Source organism: Astyanax mexicanus, chromosome 6, assembly GCF_023375975.1.
Source record: "Astyanax mexicanus isolate ESR-SI-001 chromosome 6, AstMex3_surface, whole genome shotgun sequence".
Taxonomy (NCBI): Eukaryota; Metazoa; Chordata; class Actinopteri; order Characiformes; family Acestrorhamphidae; genus Astyanax; species Astyanax mexicanus.
The window spans coordinates 26,066,021-26,089,388 of record NC_064413.1 but is presented as its reverse complement, the minus strand read 5'-3'; the positions used below and the strand labels follow the sequence as shown (position 1 = coordinate 26,089,388).

At 37.2% G+C, this 23,368-nt stretch overlaps 2 protein-coding genes across 2 annotated transcripts; both read left to right on the top strand.

The window, feature by feature from the left end:
• The first annotated feature begins 9 nt into the window (after positions 1-9).
• On the top strand, positions 10-8,055 carry LOC103026950 (complexin-3-like). The gene is made up of 4 exons (XM_007256896.4): positions 10-799; positions 1,009-1,518; positions 4,132-4,219; positions 6,138-8,055. Exons 2-4 carry the CDS (start codon positions 1,319-1,321, stop codon positions 6,360-6,362), a joined length of 513 nt encoding a protein of 170 aa, XP_007256958.3. The 5' UTR covers positions 10-799; positions 1,009-1,318; the 3' UTR covers positions 6,363-8,055.
• Positions 8,056-8,672: 617 nt separating this feature from the next.
• LOC103026652 (cytochrome P450 11B, mitochondrial) lies at positions 8,673-19,410 on the top strand. The gene is made up of 9 exons (XM_007256895.4): positions 8,673-8,996; positions 10,218-10,373; positions 11,402-11,616; positions 12,352-12,555; positions 13,658-13,848; positions 14,707-14,873; positions 18,361-18,439; positions 18,652-18,870; positions 18,973-19,410. The coding sequence occupies exons 1-9, from the start codon at positions 8,746-8,748 to the stop codon at positions 19,090-19,092; spliced, it is 1,602 nt and encodes a 533-aa protein (XP_007256957.3). The 5' UTR covers positions 8,673-8,745; the 3' UTR covers positions 19,093-19,410.
• The last annotated feature ends 3,958 nt before the right edge of the window (positions 19,411-23,368 follow it).

Below are 23,368 nucleotides of genomic sequence, written 5' to 3'. Positions count from 1 at the left end.
TCTTTATTTCTTTAAAATATTCAGATGCAGAGTTCTGATCCATGTTGGATTATTTATGTATTGCATGCAACAGTAAAACATACAGATACATACAGACTTCCATTCATCCAAGTTTTTAAACAGTTCTTCCTGGTCTGGGTCGTGGAGGTTCTGCATCCCAGGAATCATTGGGCTCATGGCAGGAATACGCCCTGGACTGGGCATGCTTCCATCACTGATTACCACATACACAACCCATACACTCACACAATTACACCTAGGGGGCAGTTTAGCAAGGCCTGTTCAGGTAACATGTGTATTTTAAGACTGGGTGCCTTCCTGCCTCAAAAAAAAAAAAAAAAATCTTGTCTGATTATACAGCATGTCTTATGATTCACACAGCCATTGACTGCAAAGGATTTGCAGCAAAGTGTTGAATTCTTTATCTTTATATTTCCTATTATGTTAGTTTGTTCAGATACATTTGATTAAACTTGTGCTACATTTATCTTCTTAACGTGAGGTGTAAGAGTAGATGTGACGTCAGTGTGTGTGAGGCTCATCAGGTGCACGTGAATATCCCCCTGTGCCGGCTAACGAGATTCCCCTTTCCTTAAGTTCCTTACAGCCTTAATCGGTGGTACAGCAGAGCACTGAGAGAGCCGAACAGACGGAATGACCAGAGTGGACACCGCTGAGGAAGTGAAGAACAGAGTGTCTTTAACTTACAGGTGGTCTGAGAGGCTGCAGATGGGCTTGTGTGACTGTGTCAGTCCAGATGAGCACTTGTGGATGAAGCTGTGAAGACACCTTTGTACAGGTAAACAATCTCTTTCTCTCTCTGTATGTCTCTCTATATCTCTTTCTCTCCCTCTTTATCTGTCTCTTGGTCTCCGTATCACTCTGTCTCTTTCTCTCTGTTTATCTTTTTCGCTTTATCTCTCTCCATTTATCTTTCTCTCTTAATGCCTTGTGATTAGTTGTCTTCTCTTTCTATACTTATAATTGTGCGTCTCTTTCTCTATGCAGATGTCACCCTCTGACTCATCCCTATGGGTCACTGTCTGACTGTCTGTCCGCTGACCTGTTGTCTGTCTGCTGATTGACCTGCCACCATTGCACGAACAGCTAATTCACTGTCTGAGTCACACACACTTACACAAACACACAAACACACACACATGCACATGGGCTTCTAACTCAACGTGAGAATGAGGCAACACTTTCACAACTGCACATTCATTCACTTTCACAGATAGCAGGGCAGGCCTACACAAACCACACGCACACATACATACATTCACACACTCACACACACACCCTCCTCTCCAGCCCCAGCATGGATACCATGGTTCAGAAGTCACTGGTTGCCCCCATCAAGAAACTGACGAGTTGTGTGACCGGATCTGCAGAGCAGGACATCTGGACCAAGCACAAGCCCAGGCAGGGGTCAAAGTGCAGGAGTTTTGCGCCCCGTTCGGGTCAAACAAACAACGCCTCCCTGCTCCGAGCCTACCAGGCCGACCTGGACAGAGAGAGGTGAGAGCTGCCAGACTGTTACCACATTGTTAATGGAGTTGTTTATGGAGTTGTTTATGAGTTGGTTCATAACTTTTTATTAGTGTGTTTAGTATGAGGCCAGCAGGTTCCTGCAGCAGCTTTAACACTTTACCGCATACAGTGGTGAACTCTGTAGGCTGTATGAAGCTGTATGAAAGGCAGGGGCAAATACAGTGCCATTCCTGGCAACAATTTACTTTGGCTCGTTCCATCATGTACAGTTTAACCTATTGTGATGGGCACCTGTACAGCACCACATCACATGTAATCTACTGGTGTGGCATTTTCTCATTAGATTTTTCTGGGCACTTCCAGCACTCTTAACTATACGAGAACCCTATTCAGGACTGCATTATATATTCTTTACCAGAAAGGGCCCCCTTTAGAACACTGTTTACTGAAGGAGCCACCCATAGTGACTCAAATTAAGATACATTATCAAAGTTTCTTGACGTAGAGGACACATTATCATTTATTGCAAGAAGGGGCACCCTAGTCTGCACTTGATCATTTTTGTCCCACAAGAAGGGCAGGCAAAAAGAGCCTTTTATGGTCTTTTATCTCTTTAAAAATGTTTTTTTTTTATCATGCGAGCACTAAGTCCACCATTAACTTCATACAGGAACACACAGTTAAGTCCCCATAACCAATTTTCTGTGAATAGCTCAAACTGAATAAAAGGTGACCAAAAGGCACAAAGAAAATTATGAAATATTTTGTTAATAATTGAAGTAATATTACTTTTTAGTAAATCATATTTTTTTACCAGGTTCAGAAAAACAGAAAAGGAAAAGGGCTCAAAGCAAAGTTTTTAATTTAAGTTAAAGGGGTTTCTGCCCATCTTTCATGCAAAAGGTTCCTAGTTCTGTGTGATACATTTTTTCTGTGAGGTCATCTTGCTGCAAATCTTTAATCAATGTTTTCTTTCTATTAGTGAATTGTTCTCAGTGCCACTGACTACAATTCAAGGCACATTTCTTAGAGGGGCTTTAACTTTTACTTTTGCTTCATTACTTTTTCACTATAAAACTGTAATATAACAACAGCAATACAAATATTATATTATCTTAAAATCAATTTAAACATTTTAAAAAGTATGTTTTTCTTTTTGAAGATCAGTTTTTCATTCATTCAGTCTTCACCCACAGAAGTTTGATCAGAAGTGCCCAAAGTTTCATATTCCACACTTCCTCACATGTATGTGTCACTCTCTTACTCATCCTTAATATCTCTCCATTTACCTGTTGTCTGTCTGTAGACTGACCTGACACAGTTGCACAGGCACATTTATTTATTCTCACGGATACCCAATATGTGCATAAAACTATATGTGCATAAACTTTTGCATTATTTTTGTAGTTTAATTTTAGTATAGTATATTTAGTATAGCATAGTTTAGTATATTTTTTCATTACAAAAAATATATTCTTCAAATATCACAATTTATTTGATCAGTTATTAAATCTCATGATGAGGCATTTACTGTCCTGTAAACAAAATTAAAGTCAGGTCAGGTTAAATCTTGTTGTGCAAACTGTGACGCAGAGCTGAAAGCTTTGTAATAACTAATTTCATTATTTAAAATTGGTTTCAAACCGTTTACAGTCATAATTGCTGTACAGTACTGTATATGGACCATATGAAAGTGGGTTGAGCACATTTCCCAGTAAAAAGTGGCCATTCACATAATGCAATCATTGGGGAATAGCAGCACATAGGCTATGAAGCAGAGGTGTCAAACATATGGTCTGTGTCTTTTTTGACTGGCCTAAGAAAGGTTCTAATTTAGTTCTGATAAAAAAACTAATTAAAAATTCACTTTAGCTAATAACAGAACATTTGCCAAAGTTCAGAGCAACTGCCATAAAGATTTCTGTATATTTTCTGATCAAGTAGTTCAGAACCTCTGCATAGATTAGAAAATGATGTTTTAAGAATTTCACAAGGTTACATAGTACATTAAACTCTTTGAAGCAGTTTCTCCAGACTGGTTTTTGAGATTTTTCTTTGAAAGCAAAATATAGTCAATAACTAGTGAAACCTGTGAAAAATTTAATTTTTAAAAAGAACTAAAAAGTTCAGTTTTTCCAGAACTTGAGAGTGCTTTTGAAGGCAACACTAAATGCCACCTTAAGTTGGTGGATTTGGACAGAGATGAGAAAAAGGTATGACTATATAAAAAATCTATAATATTTAATATATAAATTATATATAAATTAAAAATATTCTAAATAAAAATATTGTAATTTAGAGCACTTATTTGTAGAAAATGAGAAATGTCTGAAATAACAAAAAAGCAGAGCTTTCAGACCAGTTCAGAAATCAATATTTGGTGGAATAATCCTGGTTTTAATCACAGTTTTCAATGCATCTTGGCTTGTTCTCCTCCACCAGTCTTACACACTGCTTTTGGATAACGTTATGCCACTCCTGGTACAAAATTCAAGCAGTTCAGCTTGGTTTGTTGGCTTGTGATCATCCATCTTTCTCTTGATTATATTTCAGAGGTTTTCAATTTGGTAAAATCAGAGAAACATTTTTTATACATTTTATACATTTTGTATTGTTTACTGTTGATTTCTCTGTATGTAGGAAGCTACGTGAGGCTAGAAATGCTCAAAAGAATGCAGAGAGAGCAGCCATGAGGGCCCACTTCAGGAGGAAATATCAACTCACTCAGGTAAACACACACACTCGCACATACAAACACACGCACACACATGGTCAGAGTGATCCTTACCGTTACTGAGTAACATGGTACGGAAATCAAGTGCACTGTACTCATCCTGCTGTTTGTATAATAATGTTTAATATTGTTAATATTTATATAGTCTTTTTTTTTGTAAAACAAATGTTAAATCATAAGTGCATAAACATAAAAGAGAACATGAAGCATGGTAACTGATTACCAAACACACAGTAAGAGAATACATAATCAGAGCTGAGAAAACAAGTGAATAAAATTATATGAGAGAACAGAAGTTATGTGTAGGACAGGTGTGTAATCTGGCAGTATCTGATGTGTGTAATGATGTGTGTAATGAGAGGTACATCCAGTTACTAACTCACACTGTGTCTGATTCTTTACTTTATCTGATTCAAGAAATAGTTTGATAGAAATTGTGGAAAGCTAATTGTAATAAAGCTGGATGTTTAGACTGCAGTAATCCATCATAGCACACAGTCTGCTAAACCTCACACATAGCTGTACAAAACTGTGGTGACAGCAGCCTTACTGAGTTACAGGCTTAGGAGTATTACTTTAAAAATATGTTTTGTTACAGATTGTTACCTGTAAATACCTGTTTAAAAATTATTTTGTCATAGCTATAATATAATAACATTTATAGAATTAAATCTGTTCATGAAGTCAATGTTCAGTGTTTAATTTAGTCTTGCAGGTTTTTTTTTTTTTTTTTTGGAGACCAAAATTTATTTTAGTGAGGTTTTTTTTAGCAGATTAATGAACTGGAGCTGTTCTCTTCTGAATCAGAGTCCTACTGGTTTTGCTGTGTTGGAGAAGTCCCACCCATCCCCAAAATAAGGATTTTAATTGGCATTGAGTTTGGCTCTCTAGTGTCTGAGACAATACCAGCTGAAACAGAGATTCTGATTGGAGTTTGACCCCACAGGCCAGGATCAGCTAAATGCTGAAAAGGATGTTGTAGTATTCTGCATTAGTATTATGCAAAGTTATTTTTTTTTTAATAAACAGAAAGGCTTTCCTATTTATTCTGCATTTATTTTAACTGTATTTTTGGACTCCCATGGAGTCAAGGAACTAGGAATGACCAGAGGCTTGAAGTTATAAAAACAATAAAATGGTTTAATAACAAAGTTTACCAGTAACAGACCAGGCTTTAACCAGCACAGGAAAAGGTGTGTTGGTAGTACTTCGCAATGACCAGAAGTTACAAAGGTGTATACACTGGTTAATGAGAGGAACACATGTCCTGGTGTCTGCGAAGAGAGAGGGAAGGTTTGAAACTTTGACAACACAACAATTTTACTTAAGAATTTTTGTATTTCCAAATTCACAATTTTCTGTAACTGTTTATCTGGCTTTGTAAATTGTTTAGTAAATTTAAAACAGAATAGATCGTATGAATACTTGGACACAAAGTATTGCAGAGGTATAAACACCAATCATATTTAAGCCTAAAATTGTTTTGTACTTTGTTGTACTTTAAACACAAGTGGTTCTGTATCATTCTGATAGTTTTGGACTAATAATGACAGTCAAGTCAACTGAATTTAGACATAAGTTTAAATATAATAGTTTATAAGAAAAAGTACATTCAATATTTTCATTGAGTAGGCATTGTTCAATATAGATCCATTGTCTTTACTATAGAACATACTCATAAGTACTCTCCACCACAATTCCAGAACTTGTTAGTCAGATTAGCTTTATAATTCTGATGCAGAACAACAAAAGGACACTAAGCATCACAGATGTCTTGCCTGATGGAGCTGTCTTTTCACCACTCTATCACTTTAAGAAACACAGTGAGAGCTGGTGTTCCTCTAAATGTCTCCTCCACCTGCTGTTGGCAGCCTCTGCCTGATTCACTCATGTTCTCCTAATTCCTGCACAGAATGCCAAGGACAGCAGCCATCTGCAGGCAGTGGGCAGTAAAATGGTTCTCCCCCATGACCTGGCCAAGATGGTGCGGTCCGACGGCCAGGCGAAGGATGAGAGCTCTACTCTGCTGAGTGCATTTCAGAACATGAGCTTTGATATGGGACTGATCTCGGGCAACAAGCAAAAGAAAACACACACCAGCTCGTCTGATTACGCAGAACAGTGCAAAGTCATGTGACAGACTGGAACATGACTACAAACGAAAAACTACAAATTAGAAATATGATTACAGGGGTAAGAATATGTGTATGCAGCTGTTCTTGAGTGCATGGTGCTGATTTGGAGGACTCATTCACACAAAGCATGTCACATTTTACGTACTACACACTACAGGCCAAAGGTCTGAAAGCTAAAGATTGAAATTGTTGTTTTTAAAAGATATCAGTAATGTCTTTAAATTCTGAGTTTGTCTGTGTAAAGCTAATTAATTCTCAATTTGTTTTCTCCCGTAAAGGTTTGTTGCAGCTCTAGTCAACAAACACATTGTGTCAAACTCAATTTTTCTTAATTGTAATGTACAATCTCAATTCCAAATAAGTCGGCACACTGTGTAAAATGTAAATAAATGTAAATAAAAACAGAATGCAATGGTTTTCATAGACCCATATTGCATTTCGTCGCTCTCCTATGAAAAACACCTATTTCCGTTTTTGGCGATTTTTAGTTTACTACAAAATTTGAATAGATAAACTGTTTCTTACACTGTGCCAAAATTTCTTGATGAACGGACCAATAGAAACTCTTCAAAATTACCTAAAATAAACTCTTTTTACATTGACTTCTAATGAAAGTTTACAAGGTTTTTTCTCTCTCCTGTAAAGTTGCTGTTTTTGGAGATAAGTGTTTTTCATTGGACAGCAACGATTTACAAAAAAACATAAAACACATATCCTGTGTTGAAAGTGAGACATTTTACCTTGTCATTAAAAAATTAACTCATTCAGAAAATGTTGGGGTGGGGCAACAAAAGGCTGGAAAACTAACAGAATGTTCAACTAACTCACATAAATGGGTATGAAAGGAGCATTTTAAATAGTCAGAATCAAAGAAGAAGCAAAGACAATCAAATGTTTGCCAATCTGTGAACAAACTGTTGAACAATTTAAGAAAGGATTTTGGATATCCCACCATCACTGTATTAAACACAAGCATGATACTGATACTGTAAAACCATTGTTGGCCAACTTTTTGAGTTGTGTTGCTGCCATTAAGTTTTAAGTAAGTTACTGTTTTTTTCACAAGATGGTAAAATATCTCACTTTCAACGTTAATATGTGCTTTATGTTCTATTTTCAGTAAGATGTGTGTCTATGAGATTGGAAATCAAAGATTGGAAGTTAAATTTGGAATTGGGATTGTATTTTAACATTAAAAATTATGTTTGGCGAATGCGTCCATTCTTTTGGTCTTATTTAAAGGATAGCATGAAAATACCTAAAATTATATCTGTAATTATGTTTGTTTTGTACAGTATTTATAGCAATTTACATATCTACACACACACACAAACAAATAGATGCCTTTAAATGTTTTTGTCCTGTATACCTCACGGTCTGAATGTCACAAACATGCATATCATCATAAGGACATCAGTTGACTTTTCCTTCATTTCATTTTTTGTAATACGTTTCATTGTTATTTATTTATTTATTTATTTGTTGAGTAATACATTCATGTACTTGTTTTTTATATATATTCAGATTCTGGTTTAAAAAGGAAATCTCGCTGTTGTTAACAGTGTTGTAGTTTGTGAGATTGTGAGTGTGTCAGAGCTCAGAGGTGACCACAATACTTAGTTTAAAGTGTGTATTATGTTTTACTTCATGTAGATGCTAAATATTCTTACAAATGACATTAAAAACTGTAAAAAAAAAACAGCCATTGGTTTCAGATAACTTCACTACAGTTTAAGATTGAAAAATGCTCAAAAATGAGAAGCATATTTTGGAGCATTTGGGATAGGGGAAGTGGGGAGGGGGGGGGGTCATTGCGATTAAGTAAAAACTGATAAACTGTTAAAGTTGTATAATTTTGTTTGTTGCCACAACAAAGGTGCCTAGTAACTTCTACTCCCTACATTTCACAAGACAAACCTGTACTTTTACTCATTACAATTTCAAAAGTTTGATTACTATAACAATTTAATTTAAATCAAGTAATATGGAGCTATTGAATTCAGATGGGTGGTGTTTTTGTCTTTTTCTAGATTAAAAATATCATATAAAACACTTACTAAAATACATATGATGCCAAAAAATACACATGTATGATGATACAAAAGTAAATTTGTTAGTATCAGAGAAACAGGTAAACTAATTCAAGTATTTTAATTTTATTAGTTTTACTGTACAAAACACAGATGCATTGTGTGGGTGTACCCTCTGTGAAACTGAATGACTTTGAGAACTGTTTTGCTTTACTTGAACTTTGACATTTCAATGCAATAAATTCTACATTGTGTGTGGAAGGAGGGAGGGAGAAATGTGCTGTAGAAAAACAGACATGTTGTTAAGCTGAGGAATAGAAGGATGGAGAAGCTGAGAGACTGAGAGAGAGCCAGTATGATCACCTCGTCTTTTCGTCCGGTGGCATGTCCAGCACTGAGCAGAATGCTGTCGGCCTCGGCCGTGCATGCTGGAGCTGAAGGAGTGGGTAAGGCTGAGCAGAGGAATGGAGTGAGGAGCTTCCAGCAGATTCCCCACACCGGCAGCAATGGCTGGATCAACCTTCTGAGCTTCTGGAGGCAAGGAACATTTAGCCAGCTGCACAAACACATGGAGCAGACCTTCCACATGCTCGGACCCATTTACAGGTACTGGTAAAAAAAACCCACTAATATAGACAGATCTACTGGTACCAAACACTAATGCTGACTCATTACTACAACCCAAACACTGAACTAACACAACGTAACCTATCACTAACCATAACTCAGACTGATATTTTACAGGTACTATAACCCAAAACTAACCCAATACTATGTTAACACAAATTTAGGCCTATTCACAGGTACTGGTGCCAAACACTAATGCAAACTCATCTACAGGTAATTCATTAAAAAACTCACTCAGACCCATCTGTTGGTACTGGGTTCCAAAACATACCCAACACTAACCAAACACTAATCTAGATCCAACTAAAGGTAATACAATATAACATTATTCAAACACTAATCCAGAACCAAATACAGATACTGCAACTCAACACTACACTCCATTTATCTGGTTGTACAGTCCAAAACCATCCTGCCTCATTTACAGGCATTACAACCCAGTGTTAACTCAGTGTTAGCTCTAGACAGAGGCAAAACTAAACCTATATTCATCGATAGACACAGCTCAGCACTAACCTGTTTCTATTAGGTACATCAGCCAAACACTAACTGAGTACAATACAAATACTAATCCAGATTAATTTGACATTAAAACTTAACCCTATTATGATTTTACCTACCTCCAAACCAGACCCATCTATCTACAGATGCTACGATTCAACCCTAACCCAGATCAGTTTGGTACTTTAACATGGCATTAACCTGACACTAATCCAGATTCATCTACAGATACTAAAAATCACTAAAATCACTATTCCGGATTGATTTTAAATTATTATTCAATCCTAACTCACCCATAACCCCAGATTGTTCCAGTTTAATAATACCCCAATTCTAAACCAGATCCTTTTGGTAGAATAACCTTTGTGCCAAACTCTGTCCACACACTAATCTAGATCTGTCTGGAACCAAAAACCTTTAGCAGTAAACTAACCCAGAAATGCTCAAGTCTTGCCAAATGTAATCCTGAGCATATAAATAAGCAATAATCCAAAACTAACTGCACAACAACATATAAAGTGTTTAGAGGATGTCTATATCTGTGCAAGTGAACTGTTCAAATTGTAATAATTACACTCATTCTACTCTTAGACACGTCTACATGTACAGGAACTCATTGTCCTATCTCTCTCTCTCTTTCTCCCTCTCTCTCTCTCTCTCTCTCTCTCTCTCTCTCTCTCTCTCTCTGTCTCTTCTCAGGCAGTATCTAGGGTCTCAGTGCAGTGTTAATATCTTGCTGCCGGTGGATATAGGTGAGCTGTTTCGCTCAGAGGGTTTGTACCCGCGTCGCATGACCCTGCAGCCATGGGCCACACACAGAGAGACCCGCAAACACAGCAAAGGAGTCTTCCTCAAGTCAGTCTCACTGTGTGTGTGTGTATGTGTGTGTGTGGATTTGTGTGTGTTCACTTTGGTTTGCTGCCTCTGAACATTTTAGGTTCTATTATTACGTTGTTGTGAGTATAATGTACATAGTATATACAAAAAAAAAAATCTAATGTGATTGGGAATATACTGCATATAGTCCCTTGCCTGTTAGCATGGACAATTGTAGCCAGATACCGCTGGTCACATTAATTATCACCCACTGCAATGTCCACTGTGGTAATGCCTTCTGTGTGGGGTAACGCTTTAAAATACAACCCGCGTTTTAGAGGGTAAGTTTCCTTTACTTACGGTGTAACTTCTCTGGATGAACCAGTACATTCAAAATACTTACCGGGTCCTACAGGTACTTAACTGTATGTATAAATAAAGTACATCCAGGAACAATAGTGTAACAACTAAGTAACTATCTGAAACTTACCTTGTACTTTCCCAACACTTATAGTGTAAATGTTCTCTATGAATCAATATATACAAAATACTTATGGGGTCCTACTCGTACTTAAATGTAGGTACAAATAAAGCACAGGAGAGCCTGAAATTTCCCTAAACCTGTGGTGCAATTTTCATATAAAAACTATATAATCATTTTGCCCTTTTTCATGGAATTATTATTCTATTTTAAAAAAGAAGATGAGAATTTGATTTATGCTTTTAAAATTGTCAAGGGTGGAGCAGCTAAAACAGTCAGGGTGGAGTAGGAGGAAAACATTTAGACTAAAATATAATAAAAATTATATATCTATAATACAATTAGAAACGCTGAGATTTTAAAGAAAACGTATTTATTAATACACAGAAACAACAAGGTTTTATATTTATGGATAATAAACCCACACCTCACCTGATTTGTATTGTTCTAACTCTCCAAGTACACAGTAATTACTCAGTAAATACTTAAAAATAACAGGGAGCAGGCTGTATTATGTTTTACCCTCTGAAACGTGGGCTGTATTATTTGTGTGTGTTTGTCTGTTATTGTGTGTGTACACATACAGAAATGGAGCAGAGTGGCGTGCTGACCGGCTGCTGTTGAACCGGGAGGTGATGTTGAGTTCGGCTGTGAATCGCTTCCTGCCTCTTCTGGATGATGTAGCGAGGGATTTCTGCCAATTACTGCACCGCAAAATCCAAACAGAGGGACGAAGGGAGAGCGGGAACCCAAGCCTGACCATTGACCCCAGCCCTGACCTCTTCCGCTTTGCTCTGGAAGGTATGTGTTTCTGACCTTTCCTGTGTCCTGGTAACGTCTCTCATTTACTCTCATGTTCTACTTTCAGTCTTTTAAGCTCAGGCTTAGTCTGCAGTTGTGAGAAAAGGAAAGGGTTAAAGGCAAATATGCTAATATAAATAAGATCACTGTGTAAATGTGGCCTAAGTGTGATGGGCTGATGATCATTTTCTCAGCTGTGGTCTTTAATGTGGTAGCCATACATGACGCATTTCCTCTCGTCTTCTCAGCACTGTGCACGAGTGTGTGGGGGATAATTTAATTGGGTTGAAGGTGTGATCTTTTGCAGTTGCACTATTTTTGTACCGCCAGCACTCTGCTTTCAGAAAGAAAAACACTTGAGTGTTAAATTACTCATACAGTAATACAGGACTAAACGTCCTCCCACATCTCTGATGCTTTATATGCAGTATTACCAAAGCCCGTATACACTGACAGGCTTTATATATATATATATATATATGTGTGGTAAACAATAGTTAGTGCTAAAACATATAAACACACAATGCAGAAACAGTCAAGCTCATTCTATTAATATTAATAGACTATGTTTGTTTGTGATGTTTCTTCTGAAGAATGCATTAGTGACACAGATGTTGAAAGGGGTGTTGATCATTCAACATCCTGAGCTAACTAATGACCTTTTTGCTGAATGTGAGGAACAAAGGTGAAATAAAACTCTCTCTCTCTCTCTCTCTCTCTCTCTCTCTCTCTCAGCAAGCTGTCACGTCCTATACGGTGAGCGCATCGGCCTATTTTCCTCTGCACCTTCGCAGGAATCTGAGCAATTTATCTGGGCTGTGGAGCGCATGCTGGCCACCACATCCCCCCTCCTCTACCTGCCTCCGCGTCTCCTGCTTCGCCTACATGCCCCTCTGTGGACCCAACATGCCACTGCATGGGACCACATATTCAGCCATGGTGTGTAAATCCACACACATGCTGTAGTAGCAGTCATCAAATACACTACTTTCTCCCTATGTGTCTTTGTTTCAACCTCTTTTCTTAGTTCTACAGGAAATGTTAAGAAATATGTACTGTTGTACACTAATTCAAAAACAATTGTCACATTTATCACTTAAAATATCAGCTTTAAATCCTGCTGATGCTCCACTAACCTGTGATAAAGAAAATAGCATCTCTATCATTACTTAATCCAGTCTCAGCACACTTCTAACTGCACTCTGTATCTTTGTTGAAGCAGGCAGAACAACATTGACAGTAACTGGGTAATGCTGCACAACCAGATATTACCATATTTCTAAAAAATCAAGTATTAAGATTCTCACATAATGCTGCTTTTTAAAAAATCAGACTGTTTATATATGATCAGTATAATGCTCATCCAGAAGCAAGCAGAGCACAAAGGGAAGTAACATGGATTTTTATGGAACTAAACAGCTCTAAAATAAACATGTTTTTGGTCATTTTCTCATAGCACAAGAGACAATCTGAAATGTAAACAGCCATCAGACTATACTATAAGTCTATTTATGTAGCAATAAAGAAATTTATAATAGAAATGTTTTTGTCAAAGTGTAGACACAGAAATCACTCCTATGTATTTTTATTCAGCAAATTTGTGTCTATGATCAACTCACAGTGAGAGCTAGTCAGACTAAAGTACAGGCCTCCTCATTTGTACAGGAGCCACTTTCCCAAGAATCTCTTATGATCAATCATTTTAACTGGTAAAGGGAGTGGCCAATTTGATGCTTGCTTGACCACTTAAACATCATCTTTGCGCTAAGTTGTTTTCAGGAAATGCAGCAGAAAGGAAGTAAATCAGTTGACTAATTGGCTAGCCTGCTTAATGGGAAAAAAAACATCGCTGCAGATGGAAACAGCACACTATAGAGAATATTGCATTCTCTTAACATTATATTGAACATTAACTGAAACAAAAATCATAATTTGACTGAGCAGTTAAAAATATAATATTTAAAGTAAAGTTTTTTTTTACACTAAATCAGTTAAAAGTGATCTCTCTTTACCTCTCTCTGTCTCTCTCAAATGTGTATAGCGGAGACCCGGATTCAGAAGGGTTTCCAGCGGCTGCAGGCTCAGGGTCAGGTCGCTAGTGCTGCAAAGTCAGGAGAGGGTTCAGTGGGACAGTTCCCAGGTGTGCTGGGACAGCTGATGGAAAAGGGGCAGTTACCCCTGGAGCTCATCAGAGCCAACATCACAGAGCTGATGGCTGGAGCAGTCGACACGGTAAGTCTGCAATCAGAGAACACGCTCAAACTCTCATTATCATGGAGAATCTGATTGCACTTCATGCATCCAATGGGCCCTTCCGGACTCTTCATGTAAATGAGCTGCTTTGGAGGAAACCACTTCATTCTTTTTTTTTACCTCATTTATCACTCACTCCCTTATTCATATTCAGATTTTCATGTTTTTATTGGCATAGATTATCATTATAATTCTATAGACACATGGGCCTGTCATTTATTTCCTTACTTTCATAAACACATCACTTACAATCCTTATTTTCTTAGGAGTAAACAAATTATTTACAACAGTGAATTAATAAAATATAATCTTGTAATTATAAAACATTACTGGCATTAAAACAGTAAGAGAAATTATGGTACGACTTTACAACAAGGATACGTTCATTAACAGAACTTACAGCATAATGTCTCAACTAATTATTAATTGACATGACTATAACATTACTGAATTTAATAATACTTCTGGTGTGCATTTTGTAAATTTCATTTCAGCTGCTTCCTAACATTCTTCCTAACATTGTGTAAAAACAATGATGGATGGACCAAAAAATTATCCAGCTGATGAAAAATTGGCATTCATTTATATTAAACATTTTTCTTTTCCCGAGAAGTTTCTTTCCATTATTAGATACAAGCTTTATTTTCACCAGCACAAATGTGTATTTATACATGTATATAATGGCATGCATATGCCAGCAAAAATATATGTATTTATATTTTCTATATGCCTTCATTTAGCATTTATATGCATATGCACTAAAAACAAACAAATCCTATACAGTTACTTAACATTTTATTTACAGCTGGTAAAGGTCTTACTGATTTATTTTCTCAGACAGCAGTTCCTCTGCAGTTTGCTCTGTTTGAGTTGGCCCGGAACCCCAGGGTGCAAGAGCAAGTTCGAGCACAGGTGCAGGCCTCCTTTACACAGGCAGCAGGGAATCCTCAGAAGGCCCTACAGGGGGCGCCACTGCTGAAAGGAACAGTGAAGGAGACACTGAGGTGGGACACAACACAGTTACTGTGAAAGACAATATGAGAGAGTTTAATTCTGCATTCCTGCTCTAAAAAGAAAAAAATATTCATAACAATGTATTTGCCACCACCTGGTGCATTCCTCTTCTCAAATGGACACAATGGCAATTTGTCTCTAGTGTCCCTCAAACTCTACTGCATCTTTATAAAATTAGAGGATTTTGTTCCTGTTCAGAACGACCATGCATGTGTTTTTCTTAGACATCCTCTTAAAAAAATAACAGTCAGAATTACCTACCTTATCAGTTTTTCGTTGAACTCTGTGGTCCTCCGGTAATTTTAGTCCCACCTCGACACTTATCTCGGAGTTTCGTCTCCTTGTGTTTAATAAAATAGCTATTTGTCCACTGCCACGCACCGTAATTACACTTTGGGCATGCATTTCCACAGAGATCCACGTAAACACAACAGTGAGTGGAAATGGAGGAGCTGAACGTGTTGTCATGTGACCGAGAAAGCCAAAAAACTCACTGGTCCTCCTGTTTTTTCACTTGCAGTTCGAATGCAAGAGTTTTATCATTGAATAGAAGTGTAAAATATTTTTCACTGACCAGATAGGCTTTATTAAAATCACACATTTATTATTATTTTTTATTTTAAAACAGATTATCTGACATTTGCTGGTATTTAGCAGAATCTATTCTTTCCTCCACCTGTGCAATAAGGCCTGTGCCTCCTGTGGAAACAAAACCACAAAACATAGTAAATAATTTTTCCATGTTCCACAGTTGGCAGGGTTTTTTTTAAATAAAAGGTGCCCTTTGTCTACAAACCTTTGCAGAGTGAGGTCAAAGAGTTCAATTTTGACTTCATCAGTTTAACCAACTCTAAAATTCATCTTATTTGTCTAGATGTTAACAGGGCAACAGGGAGGAACTGGTGTGGTGATAGTGGTGCACCATCTACTTGCCTCTCTTAAATCATCTTTAGACAGTTGTTTAGAAGGGCCTAACTGAATGGTTTAGTATAAGGTGTAAAGAGAATTTATAAAGTTTGGAATTTTAAGTTTTTAATTTGAGTTTTTAATTACAACTGGTTGGATTTACAACTACTTATGATTTAAAAAGCCCTCAAAGGATGATCATACTGGGTTTTATTTTGAATTAGCTACAGAGTTAATGTATACTATACTCTCTATCAGTGTTGGGCACGTTACTTTGAAAAAGTAATTAGTTATAGTTACTCGTTACTTCTCCAAAAAAGTAACTGAGTTACTAACGGAGTTACTCCACTATAAAAGTAATTAGTTACCAGTAAAAGTAACTATCGCGTTACTTTTTATTATTCGCCCGTCAAAAAAAGAAAATCAATTATGCATTTACTATTATTATTAGAAAAATAACAAACGAAAATAAACCCAAAATGTTGACAAAAATATAGTCTAACGAATTTAAAAAAAACAAAACGAAATTCTCCACAGAACCAAAGAAAATTACTAAAACTTGTAATACTGAAAAACATGAAAAACGCGTCTGGGGATGAAATTAAACAAACCAAGCCACACTCAAAGGAAATATGTATATAAAAACAAAACAAAATAATGGACAAAAACAACAATTTAATGCCCGTTAAAATGGTATTAATATAACAGCTACACCAAAAGGGAATAGAGCTTAGATCGGGCGCAAAAAATCCGACCCGACCCAGCCGGAGCCCGTGCACGTTCTGCCCGAGCCTGAACCATGAACTGTCATTATGAGCCGGACCCGATCCGCCCCATAAACTGTCTGTTTTCGGGCTGATTGAATGAGCGAAATATAATCAGAATTATGTTAATTTACACTGTAACATAAAAGCATAGAACTATTATTTAATTTAAATGTTTTTTTAAGAACAGCTACACACAGTGCTGCAAGTCAAACGCGGAGGCGTTCACGTGCGCCCAGAGCTACGTGATTTCATTTTTCATTATTATTATAGTTTAATTTTATTTTGTTTTTATTTTTTCTGTTCAGCAAGTTTTTAGGGTGGGCTTGCTAGCGCGAGCGCTTTATACAAGAACTAAAGGACCACGAGGTGCCGCGCGCTCGGCACAACACCCCGCTGTACAACTCCGCTGTACAACAGCGCTTATAAATAAATTAAACACGAAAATGAGGGTATTCTATCTGTAATTTCAGTTCGTTTTAGTTAGTTTTATAAACACAAAATACAGTTCGAGATAGTTATGTTTTTTCCTTTTAATTACTTTTTTATTAGATTCAGTTAACACAAATGTTTTTTTTCACTTTCAGTTTTCGCTATTTCGTTCGCTGTAGTGAACAATAATAATTGGTTACTTAGCAACATTGTGATTATCACATCAGAGCTTTATATAAAATAAAAAATAGGAGCTAATAGGAGCCTTCTCTAAAAGAGGAAGCAGCAGCACCACAAAAACCGGAGCAGCTAAAAAGAGTTTAACGTCCTTAATTCGGAACTTGGGCTGTCCACGGCAATCACTGAATTAATTAGAGCACGCAAATCGTCACAATTGTGCCTCACTTCACCACGCCAGACCACCTAAACCTACAGGCACAGCGGCCAGAAGCTCAAGTTCACCGGACAGAGGATCGGTTAGGGCAAAGCGAAGTAAAAAAAAGTGCGGCCAAAGTAACGTGCAGTAACGGGGTGTCGGAAATGGTAACGGCGTTATAGTTACAGTCAGAGTAATTAGTTAGATTACTCGTTACTGAAAAAAGTAATGGCGTTAGTAACGCCGTTAGTTTTAACGCCGTTACTCCCAACACTGCTCTCTATATCGTACATAAACCAAATATGTTTTTGCCCAGACTGTGTATACTTTGATTTGATGTGTTATCATTTTATAACTGTGTGCACGCAGAATCCAAATGATTTCAGTAAATAGCCTTGAGAGGACTTGAAGAAAACAAAGTAAACATTAACTATCATTAGTATTCCACACCCTGATAGCAGAGCTGGCCACACTTGTTTCATCCAGTGAACACTCGGGTTATGTATGTATGATATGGACACAAAGTTCAGGAGGCTGGAGGCTTCAGCAGGTGCCATGGGTGCAGCATGTGCATGATCAACCCTGCAGATACGCATCTAGAATACAGTAATATTGTTTACAAAAAAAGGATTATTATTGTGTAGTTGTATTTTATAACTCTATTTTATAGCTTTTGCACCAGGAGTGGCATAAAGTTATCCAAAAGCAGTGCGTAAGACTGGTGGAGGGAAACATGCCAAGATGCATGAAAACTGTGAATAAAAACCAGGGTTATTCTTACAGGGTTATTCCAAAGCTGTATATTACCAGATACAATTAAATATAACTGAAGTATCTTTAAGATACAGGAGCACTTTGTAGTACTGTAATTACAGACTGTAATCCCTCTGCATACTTTATCAGTCTCCTTTCCTCCTGTTTTTTAATAGTCACGGCCCCACATGACCACCAGAGAGCAGTTGATAGTTACTATCAAAATGTGTGTGTTGTGTGTTTTAGGCTGTATCCTGTGGGGATCACTGTGCAGAGATACCCCGTCCGGGACATTGTGCTGCAAAATTACCACATACCTGCTGGGGTGAGAAATACACATAGCTAAATTATCCTATAAATCTTATTACACATCATACATTGAAACCACTGTAATCATATTCTAAGGAGAAAAGTTCCAGTTTAAAATAACAGTTCTCATTTGGAGCTGCTGTAATAGCATGTTGCTTTATGATCAGTTATTGTTTAGTGAGTGTGAGGGGGAGATTTGAGTTGCAGTTCCTCTCTCTGTCTTTACAGACGATGGTGCAGGCATGTCTATATCCACTAGGTCGGAGTCAGGACGTCTTTCAGGATCCTGAGCGTTTTGACCCCGGCCGCTGGGGCACAGGTAGTGAGCAGGGGGCAGCAGAAGCAGGCTCCAAAAGAGGGTTCCGCTCATTGGCGTTTGGCTTTGGTGCTAGACAATGTGTGGGCAGGAGGATCGCAGAGAATGAGATACAACTACTGCTTATGCATGTGAGTACAACATTCAGAAGACAAACAAGTCAGATAAGAGAGATGATGTGGGTATAAGTATTTGTGTGTGTGTGTGTGTGTGTGTGTGTGTGTGTTTTGTAGATTCTGAGGAACTTTCGCTTGAGCGTTTCATCAAAAGAAGAGCTTAAAACCAAATTTACCCTCATCCTCCAACCAGAGACTCCACCCACCATCACCTTTACCTCTCTCGCAAACAGCTAAGTTATCAATCAAACAATCAATAAATCAATAATTCACACATTTGATTTATTAACAAACAAACTCTCTTGTGTAGATCCCCAATCAAAATCATCGTTTAACCTGTTTTGGCCTTAATTACGTACTAAGTGTATTTGTAGGCCTTTATACTGAAGTTCAGTCTACAGATTGTCCTTGACTTCATTTAGATCACATGGCAAGAATTCATAATTCACATTAAAACAGGTACAATCAGGGCCCCTAAAGAGAGACTCTCAGATTGAACTTGAATAAACCTTGTGGTCTTGTTTTGAACCAAATAAATTTTGATTGTGTAACACATTCAAGCCTCAAGTTTTTTTCATTTCATTTCAGCTAGTTAATATTTTTAATTACAGTAAACAGAGTAAATACATCCATCATATTGTACAAGCTCTTATCCACAAACATAAAAAACAGGCATCGCTCACAAAAGAATCATGCGTAGCATGTTAATTTTTAGGATGGTTATTTCAGCTTTTTTTAACAGACACAAATTTCTTACTCTGGCTTTCAATTACATTTAATCTCAGAAAATTGTTTCTTTTTTCTTTTGAATCAATCTGTCCTGTTAATGGTCCTGATGATTTTACGGTATGCTTTTTATCACTGTGTTTATTTAAGCAAATAATTTGTACTTACAGTTATGAATGCTTTTCTTTTCTTTGCATTTATACACCCCTGGTTGTTGATATGTTAATTTGTATGGTCTAATACATTATTTTTTAAAGTACCTAAGTAAAGAAAATATACTAGTAAACTATTCCCAGGTGTAGGTTAGTGTTTTGATCCTTGATCTATTATAAGACCATCTGAGGCACCTGGAAGTGGTATAACTAGGCAGCAGAGCAATGGAATTGTGTCCTCTGGAGTGTTATAGCTCCGTCCATTACCTATGAGTTGTAGTAGTGCTTGTAATCCAGAACTAATCAACCAATATCGTAACCTGACCTCACTCATGTTCTTGTGATTGAAAGCAATCAAATTCATTTTGTGTTTTATTTTCTTCAGCTACAGAGTTTTCACAGATTCTATTTCCTTTTTGTGGCAAATATGACAGATATGGGAGCTAAAAAGACAACTGGCAGAGATAAAAATACTGGCAAGCCCAGACAAGCTTGGCAGATTGGTCACCTTCCTGCAAGTCTAAAAAAAGGAACTGGTAGATTTTACTGAAAATCAAATCAAATCAAATCAAATTTATTTGTATAGCGCTTTTTACAACTGGTGTTGGCACAAAGCAGCTTTACAGAAACATGATTACAGGACAAAGAATCAGGCAAAACATTAAACATAGAATATACATAATACAGAACCCCCAGTGAGCGCGGAGGCAAGGAAAAACTCCCTCAGAGCTGCAGGAGGAGGAAGAAACCTTGGGAGGACCAAGACTCACATTAAAGGGGGGACCATCCTACCACTGGTCAAATGGCTTTTAAATTAATTTTAAAAAGTCTTTCATACATCCACATAGGTTTTATATATTCAGGTGTATAGCAGCTCCACTAATGGCTTATAGAGTAACATGGATGATGAGCAGCTGATCTGTGGTGGTGGATGGAGAAGAGCTGACTTCAGAAACTTCCAGTCTGGCCAGACAGAGGACATGAGAGCCTGAGGGTCCAACATCCCTCGGTATCGGGTCAGACAGGTGGGCAGTCAGTAACTCAGAGGAAGGCAGAGAGATGGAATTAGTTTTGACTGGATTTATGTAAAACAGAGAATATAAAACATTATCAGAGTGTGGCTAATGACTCCGGCAGATCTAAATAAAACAGCCTAACTAAAGGCAGAGAGCCAGAAGGTAACATAGACATGGAGGCTCCCTGAAACACTGGCATCCACCCACTCCACCGTCCACAAACCTGAGTGACCGTGTGCAGTGGGAGAACAACAGCACCAGCATCTCAGTTTACCACAATTTCCTCTGTCCATGAACCCCTGAATCTGCAGCCTTATCTAAAGGGAAAAACATTAATTACCAAAAGCTAAACTAAACAAGTAAGTTTTCAGTCTAGACTTAAAGATTGAGACTGTGTCTGAGTCCCGAACATATTCGGGGAGATTATTCCAGAGTTGAGGCGCTTTATAAGAGAAAGCTCTTCCTCCTGCAGAGCTCCTCTGAATTTTAGGAACTACTAATAAACCAGCACCCTGAGATCTGAGTAATCGCGGTGGTTCATAACAGGAGATGAGGTCTTGTAAATACTCAGGAGCGAGCCCGTGTAGGGCTTTATACGTTAACAGGAGAATTTTATAGTCTATGCGGAATTTGACTGGAAGCCAGTGCAGTGCTGATAGTACTGGACTAATATGGTCAAATTTTCTCGTTTTAGTAAGGACCCTGGCTGCAGCATTTTGAACTAGCTGAAGTTTATTTAAGTTACTGCCGGAACATCCAGACAGTAGCGCATTACAATAATCTAGCCTTGAGGTAATAAAGGCATGTACTAATTTTTCTGCGTCATGCAGTGATAGGGCATTTCTTAGCTTGGCAATATTACGGAGGTGTAGAAAAGCTGTTCTAGTAACATTAGATATGTGTTTATCGAATGCTAGATCTGAATCTATGATAACTCCAAGGTTTTTAGCTGCTGAACCAGGGGTGGCTGAGAAGTCAGCCAGATTTAGCATTAAGTCTGATAATTTATTTCTAGCAGCTTTGGGGCCTAATAGGAGAACTTCCTACTTTTTTCACTATTTAATAGGAGGAAGTTGTGCGACATCCATGATTTTACATCTTCTACACAATCCTCGATTTTCTTTAGTCTCACTCTGTCATCAGGTTTGGCTGATATGAAGAGCTGCGTGTCATCCGCATAACAATGAAAATTCACATTGTGTTTTCTAATAACTTTGCCCAGTGGGAGCATATATAATGTAAATAATAACGGTCCTAATATAGAGCCTTGTGGAATTCCATATCTTACCTTGGTATAACTGGAAGACATATCATTTATCATTTATAAAATGAATAGCAGACGGACTTGAATATAGTTAGTACGAAGGTAGAAGTAAAGAAAATTGATGGTGTAAAATATAGATATCATGCTAAAGTAGCTATACTGGCTGTTTCAGCAGCTGATTGATAATTCCATAATTGTCTATGAAAGAAACTAAACTACCTTAAAAAGGAATATACATATGGCCTAGCATAGGTTCATCAAAATCTTTTAAATCTGCGCAATAACATGCTGTGATTGATAGATTTAAGGTTTAGTCCTAGATACACAGTTATAGTTGCATAAAGTAAATAAAAATAATACATAACATTACAGTGCACAAATTAATCTAACTTTTAAACTATTGTATTTATGCCATGACATACATAACTGTATGCAATCACACGCATCTAAATTACTTTATGATTGATTAACTGATGTAAATTTGCTCGCAGTAGGTAAGATACATGAATCATGGCTCCAGTCCTGCCCCAGATCTAACACGCCTGATCGAGGTGATCAGGGCCATCAGTCTGAGTGATTGGATCGGGGTGAGTCACTCAGGTTTGAAAATGATAACTGTATGTTCTGCAAATGTTTGATTGATATTTATCATCTCGCACATCTCTCTGTCTGATCTGATTGCCTCTGTAAAATGTTTTATCCCATCATATTTTTTCACATTTGTGTGCTGCAGTTCAGTCCTATGTATTCTTGTATTCCTTTTGAGTCTTATTTCCTATCAGTTTCTTTTCTTTATTACATCAACTATCAGCTTGTGTAACGCTTGTGATATACTGGCTTATTTAACAGTCTGCGCACTCAGATTACACACGTTGTTGATTTTCTAAGTGAAAATAAATCCACATATTTTCTAAAGCATAAATATCTTTAGTTAATTGTATTGATGTTTGCTTGTTTTGTTTTTTGTTTCATAAATCAACACAAAAATGGGTTTAAATATATAATAGAATTTTGTGATAAAATATTAAAGTTTAGGTTTTCAGTAAAGAAATTTGCTTGCTTGAAAATAAACCACATTTTCAAACAAAGCATTGCATTGGAATATACTGTATATCATAGGTTCTCTCAAACATTGCAAGGAGTAGCTAAAATACACTGTTTACCCTTCATTGGAAGTCATTGAAACTGAAACAAACTGTTAAAGAATTATTATTTTTTTATTCAGAGAAACATGCAGATTTTGTGTTTGAGGAACAATTGAATCGACTCTCCTTGATTAAATGAAACGACTCAGAATCAGGTGTGGACTTAATTGTGTCTTTTATGGGAAACGCCTTGCCCATAAGATGGCGCTA

What these genes read in the sequence shown, in the direction of transcription:
- LOC103026950 (XM_007256896.4), top strand. Translation starts at nt 1,319, where the DNA reads ATGGATACCATGGTTCAGAAGTCACTGGTTGCCCCCATCAAGAAACTG. An exon ending in GCCGACCTGGACAGAGAGAG is followed by an intron (nt 1,519 to 4,131) that starts GTGAGAGCTGCC and finishes CTCTGTATGTAG; the next exon opens with GAAGCTACGTGAGGCTAGAA. An exon ending in GGAAATATCAACTCACTCAG is followed by an intron (nt 4,220 to 6,137) that starts GTAAACACACAC and finishes ATTCCTGCACAG; the next exon opens with AATGCCAAGGACAGCAGCCA.
- LOC103026652 (XM_007256895.4), top strand. Translation starts at nt 8,746, where the DNA reads ATGATCACCTCGTCTTTTCGTCCGGTGGCATGTCCAGCACTGAGCAGA. An exon ending in AGCAAAGGAGTCTTCCTCAA is followed by an intron (nt 10,374 to 11,401) that starts GTCAGTCTCACT and finishes GTACACATACAG; the next exon opens with AAATGGAGCAGAGTGGCGTG. An exon ending in ATTACCACATACCTGCTGGG is followed by an intron (nt 18,440 to 18,651) that starts GTGAGAAATACA and finishes CTGTCTTTACAG; the next exon opens with ACGATGGTGCAGGCATGTCT.